The following is a 6,366-nucleotide window of genomic DNA, read 5'->3' as shown; positions in this document are numbered from 1 at the left end:
ATATATATATATATATATATATATATATATATATATATATATATACATATACATACGTGTATGTATGTATATATATCCAAATTCTGACTGCCTTGTTCTTGTTTATATATAAAGTCTGCACACTTCTTCAAACAATCTATACATACATACATACATTGGTGTATCAAACAAAAATACTTCATCATATTTTGTCATATCCCTTTACAGCTAGGTTGACTTTACCATACACTTCCTATATTCTATAAAAGAAGTACCAGTCAAAATGTGGTACCCTAGAATGATCACACTCCAAGGGCTGAAACTTGTAGAAAGAATATAAAACGTTGAAGGAAATCTTGATGTATCGATAAACTGAAGTTCTGTTCACATTTTTTCAGGGATCATTTGGACTGGATGGAGAAAAGGGTGACTTAGGTAGAAGAGGGGACAAGGGAAGAAAAGGAGAAATGGGACCAATGGGAATTGAAGGAATTGAAGGAAAGAAGGTGAGGCTTATTTTGTTACTTTTTTTTATTCACTTCTTGAATAATGTGTTGTTTTTGCTTTATATGTTGTTACTTATGTATCATGTCCGGACACATGCATGTGTGTTTGTAAGTAGGGCACCCATGATTTTATGGGGTTTTTCCATGAGCAGCCCTCAGATGTCTCCTCCCTACTGAGGTTTATATATTGTTGAATTTTTCCTTCATTATGTTAAGCTTGTTTACATACACAATCCTCACAACAACACACACTCACAGACACACACACACACACACACACACACACACACACACATTCTTTATTTTGTCTAGTACTGTCTATAATGTTTTCCTTAACATAAACCTTTTATGGTCAGTAGAGAAATCGTTATTATTATTATTATTATTATTATTATTATTATTATTATTATTATTATTATCATCATCATTATTATTATCATTATTATATTCCAGGGTGAATATGGACCTCCTGGTGAAACTGGACAACCAGGCCCACCTGGAGAAAAGGTGAGTTACTCATGTTTTCTTTACATTTGTCAGATCTAGATATCACTTTTAAAAACCCATTATTCACTATTCATAAGCTAATGGTAATATTAATTTACATTGTTGGCGTTAGGAAGGGCATCCAGCTGTAGAAACTCTGCCAAATCAGACTGGAGCCTGGTGTTGCCATCCGGTTTCACCAGTCCTCAGTCAAATCGTCCAACCCATGCTAGCATGGAAAGCGGACGTTAAACGATGATGATGATGATGATAGTCACTTTAATAATATTTTCTAAACGCATATTTCAAAGAGCGCTTACAAAATAAAACAAATTTCTGCCTATCATTAAGAAGAAGCCTATTTTTTTATGTTAAAATTTGATAGATTTCTTCAACACACAGGTTACAGCAATTTTATAAGATCTAGTATGACTAAGTATTTGCCATTTAAGGTTATATAATTTATTATTATCCTTCAACTTCCATAGACATTTACTTAAACTGGTACTACTTAACGTATCCTTGTTCCTAAAAGTACATTCATGATTTGTGGCACATCATTTAATAAGATTTTCAGTTGACCCAATGTAAAAATAATTTGTCCCTTTAGATTCTACCCTACATCTATATACTAAGTTATTTTGCATAAATAAATTATTAAAATAACATTTATCTTTAAATCGCAACATTTAGTTCTATCATAATTACTATTAGGTTCATTATTAGAGTTATTAATAGATTTATTAGTATTTCTATTTTCATAGAAAATATCCAATTTTTTGTTATTAATTAAAGAGAAAATTCTAAAGATACTTTTAGATACCAAAAAACCAATATATATAAATGTATACAATAATCATCATCCTCATTTTAATGTCTGATCATCCACACATGCATGGTTCAAATAGAAGTTACTGAGGCAGATTTTATTACAGCCAGTTAAATCAATTCTGTTTCTCTATGTTACCTACTAGTGTACTTCAAAAGGCTTAAGAACATTATGTGATCCCAAACCCATTCTTTTGATAAGTTGACTGATTTCTATTAACCATATAAATTAACACTTACATTGTTTATCTGTTATTCATGTTAACTAAACTTTTTTAAATTTTCTATTAAATCATATAGGGACGCATCGGAATCCCTGGCTTCCCAGGATACCCCGGCCCACCTGGAGAAAAGGTATGTATAAAAGAAATCAATTTTTTTTTTAAACAAGGAGACTGAACCCTATCCTCTCTGAACCATACTTTACAGCTGTATTTTCTGATAATGAAAATACTGTTGTCAAAGGGGCCAGCTACTCTTTGTTACTTACTCTCATTTAGATTCTCTTACTGTTCCCTTGTTTGTTATTCCTGTCAAGCATGAGAGAGAAATATCTCATCTTTCCATTCACATTCATTTAACTTCTACTGTCGCTGACTCTAGTTGACTTTTGACGGCCTTCAACTTCCACTCCACCTCCTTAGCATGGAGTCAGACCAATACACTAACCACTTACTGTAAAGTAGACCAGAACTAAACTTCACTTCCTAAATAACTCATCTTAGTTAACAATTCAATGATAGAGCCTCTACATAATTGCTCGATCTACTAGGAAATACAAATACCCCTCTGATCACACCTTACCATTTTACAACAAGGAATCATAAAAATTTCATAACAGATAAAGCAAAAATAAAATATTATATGTGAACTTTGTTTCTTCTTCATATTCCTTAATTTCGAAATCAAATTTCTAATCCTGCCTTGTGATTGTGAAGAGACAGTTACCTCCTTTGTATTAACAGCCACAGCACAAAAGGTGTCACATGTACATTGAATAATGTACTTACATATAGTATATCTGGAAACGAGATGTGATGGCCATAGTTGGAGAGATTTTAATTGTAGGTCTGCTCATTCAGAGCTTACCTGGGACTAATAACATCAGCAACACCAATATCCCCATCTGTCTCTATTATCAATAATCTCATTCCAAACATTTCTCTATTTCAGGGTGAGCGAGGTGTGATTGGAAGACGAGGAAAACGAGGCAGCAAAGGAAAGGGTGTAAGTTGAAAAATTATTTCATTATTATTATTATTTTTATCATTACTATTATTATATTTCATTTCATATTATTGAATTTTCTCTAAACATTCTTCGCAATGGAAAGACACTGTGTTGAAAGAGTCTCAGACAAACCATACAAGTTTGGAAACATAAATGGAACCGGATAATGCTTATGAAGATGTGTGTGTGTTGTATGATATGTATGTATGTCACATCAAGGTTTTCCTTCTCTTAGAGAGGTGTCTAAGCAAAGACTAGAGGCCTCACTATTATGTGTTTCATACTAAGAATGGTTGTAGCCAAAAAAGGTAAACCACTCAATGCAAAATTCCATGATGGAATGAAGATGTTTGTCAGTGTGGTTAGCAACTCACTGAACACCTGCTGTAAGAGGTGTCCATTATCGTTGCAACTGTGCAAAAGAGCGTAGGTTCCTAGCAGGACTGGAAAGCAACATCTGTGCTGCTTGAAGAGAATAAATGAGTATTGGTAATGTTTGGAACTGAGTTGCAACTACAATGTATGTATTACTCTTTTACTCTTTTACTTGTTTCAGTCATTTGACTGTGGCCATGCTGGAGCACCGCCTTTATAGTCGAGCAAATCGACCCCAGAGCTTATTCTTTGTAAGCCTAGTATTTATTTTATCGGTCTCTTTTTGCTAAACTGCTAATGCTACGGGGGCGCAAACACACCAGCATCGGTTGTCAAGTGATGCTGGGGGGAACGAACACAGACACTCAAACCTATACACACACATACATATATATATATATATACATATACGACGGGCTTCTTTCAGTTTCCGTCTATCAAATCCACTCACAAGGCTTTGGTCGGCCCGAGGCTATAATAAAAGACACTCGCCCAAGGTGCCACACAGTGGGACTGAACCTGGGACCATATGGTTGGTAAGCAAGCTACTTACCACACAGCCACTCCTGCGCCTATATGTATAAATGTATGTATGTATGTATAGATGTATGTATACTTGTCTGTAATTTCGTACAGCTATCAGCATACATAAGTAAGTATTGGATTCAATAGTAGTTTTCTAGACATAAATTGGTAACTATGTAAAACTGCATAATATTTTACATATACACAGACATAAAGCAAAATATTGCAGTTTTATGAGTCGTATAGCATTTTGAGTAGTTTGAATGATCTACAATATTTTGAATTGTCATATTACTATATAAGGACTTTCATTTCCAAGCTTTTATTCTGTCATTTTTGTTATCTTTTACAGGGTTTGCTTGGACCACCTGGAGAGAGAGGTGAGCGTGGACCAATTGTAAGTAATATTTAATTTATTTTAATTTTGTTTTTAATTATTTATTATTATGCCACAACCAATTGGTTAGAGATAATAGAAGAAAAAATAAAAAAAGAAAAAAAACGAATCCTCATGTATTTTTCTCTCAGATATATGCTTACAATATCTAATACTATTTTGCTTTAAAAATCTTAGCAGTTAATTCTTTTAAATTAATTTATGAGTTTATTTCTCATGAAAAACATTGAATCAACATGGTGGGGCACATTACTATATGGGAGATTAATGTATATAATGTTTATATATATAGCATTTAGGACATCTTGTAATGCTAATTAGTAGCTAATTATCTTTTAAAGATGAAAACTGCACTGTTAAATTTTTGTAATAATTAATGTCTCTATGTAATATTTAACATCCCAATCTAATAATTAATGTCTCCATGTAATATTTAACATCCCAATCTAATAATTAATGTCCTTCTGTAATATTTAGTATATCTATCTAATATTTACATCAATATCAATATTCCCATGTAATATTTAATATTCATATTTAATATTTAATATCCATATGTAATAACTAATATTTCTATGTTTATTTAATATTTTTATGAATTATCAATAAAATATTAACAGCGAACTCCCTCACTGCCAACACCGGAGGATCATTGGCAGTATATCAGATCTCATCGATGTTTTGGCCATTTAAGTACTGTACATCTCTGTCTTGCTGGCTGGTACTGCATTCAGATGCCCTGTGCAGTACCTCCTCCAGTGCTGCTTGCAAACTCCTGCGCGCCCCATAACTCTACCTCACTTACTCTTTCATCTCACATCTAACCACACTCAACGCGCGAACCCACTTCTCGACAGCAAGCCTAGCACTCTAACTCCATCAAGCACAGCTCTTCCCGTCATTCATTTCTTAGCACCCTTCCAAAACCTCTGCACACTTTTCAACGTTCTTCTCTCCCTTACTTTCTCCATTATCATCTCACATGTTGCAGTCAACTCCATATATACCTATTCACAATGTTTACATATAGAATTTAATATTCCTATTTAGTACTTAATATTTCTACATACTGTTGAATATCCTAACATGATACTGAATATTCCTTTGAATATCTAACATGTTGGTTTAATATTAAGTGTTTCCATTTAATGTTAAATACATTTGTTATTGCTACATATTAATTTGTGTAGGCACATGATCTAAGGGTTAGAACGATAGGTTCATGATTGGTAACTCAGAAGACTGATTTACAGACAAGAAGGTACATTATACCCTTGAGCAAGACACCTTGTGTCATGTTGCTCCAGTCCAATCAGATAAAAATGAGTATTTGCTGTAGTTGGGCTTAACTTTGCGTTGGACTAGTATCACATTTAAGGAAAAGCCTTCATTCTCAAACTACTAAACAACTCAAAAATCCAGAAGAAGCACACATGAACCTTTCAAGGCAGACATAATGATTTAACATCCTTATAGAATATCATTATCTAATATTACTACATAATATTTGATATTCCTATTTAAAATATATTTAATATTAATATCTCCATATAATATTTAATACTACCTAGCTAATATCTAATGTCCCAATTTAATATTTAATACTATCTAGCTAATATCTAATATCCCAATCTAATATTTAATACTATCTGTCTAATATTCTTTAAGATTATCTAATATTTATTATCCTTGTTTTATACTTAATTCTCCTGTATTGCATTTAATAAAGAAGTTCAAATGATTAAAAGTTTGGCAAATTTTCATTGTTGACAGGGACAACGAGGAGAGAGAGGTGCCAGAGGTATTCCTGGACCTACTGGTCCTAAAGGAGATGATGGTCAACCTGGTCCACCAGGATTCCAAGGAGAACAAGGTATTCAAGGAATTCCAGGCCCTAATGGACCACCCGGACCAACTGGACCCGGTGTTAGTATAATTATATCATCACTTTCATTTCGAACAACATTCACTAATTATACAAAATTAATATTACACAAACACATACACACACACAGATATATATATATATTTGTGTGTGTG

General features: G+C 33.1%; 1 protein-coding gene across 1 annotated transcript in view; it reads left to right on the top strand.

Moving 5' to 3' along the window:
- LOC106881622 (collagen alpha-1(V) chain) overlaps positions 1 to 6,366 on the top strand; it is a gene marked incomplete at its 3' end in the record, with an annotated part of 52,248 nt that overhangs the window by 5,997 nt on the left and 39,885 nt on the right. The window contains exons 6-11 of the mRNA XM_014932086.2: positions 378 to 485; positions 939 to 992; positions 2,100 to 2,153; positions 2,973 to 3,026; positions 4,282 to 4,326; positions 6,100 to 6,252. Of these exons, the coding sequence (XP_014787572.2) occupies positions 378 to 485; positions 939 to 992; positions 2,100 to 2,153; positions 2,973 to 3,026; positions 4,282 to 4,326; positions 6,100 to 6,252 (468 nt within the window). The remainder of the gene's footprint in view (positions 1 to 377; positions 486 to 938; positions 993 to 2,099; positions 2,154 to 2,972; positions 3,027 to 4,281; positions 4,327 to 6,099; positions 6,253 to 6,366) is intronic.

The sequence above is a fragment of the Octopus bimaculoides genome, chromosome 10 (genome assembly GCF_001194135.2).
Source record: "Octopus bimaculoides isolate UCB-OBI-ISO-001 chromosome 10, ASM119413v2, whole genome shotgun sequence".
Taxonomy (NCBI): Eukaryota; Metazoa; Mollusca; class Cephalopoda; order Octopoda; family Octopodidae; genus Octopus; species Octopus bimaculoides.
This window is presented reverse-complemented; position numbering and strand designations above follow the sequence as displayed.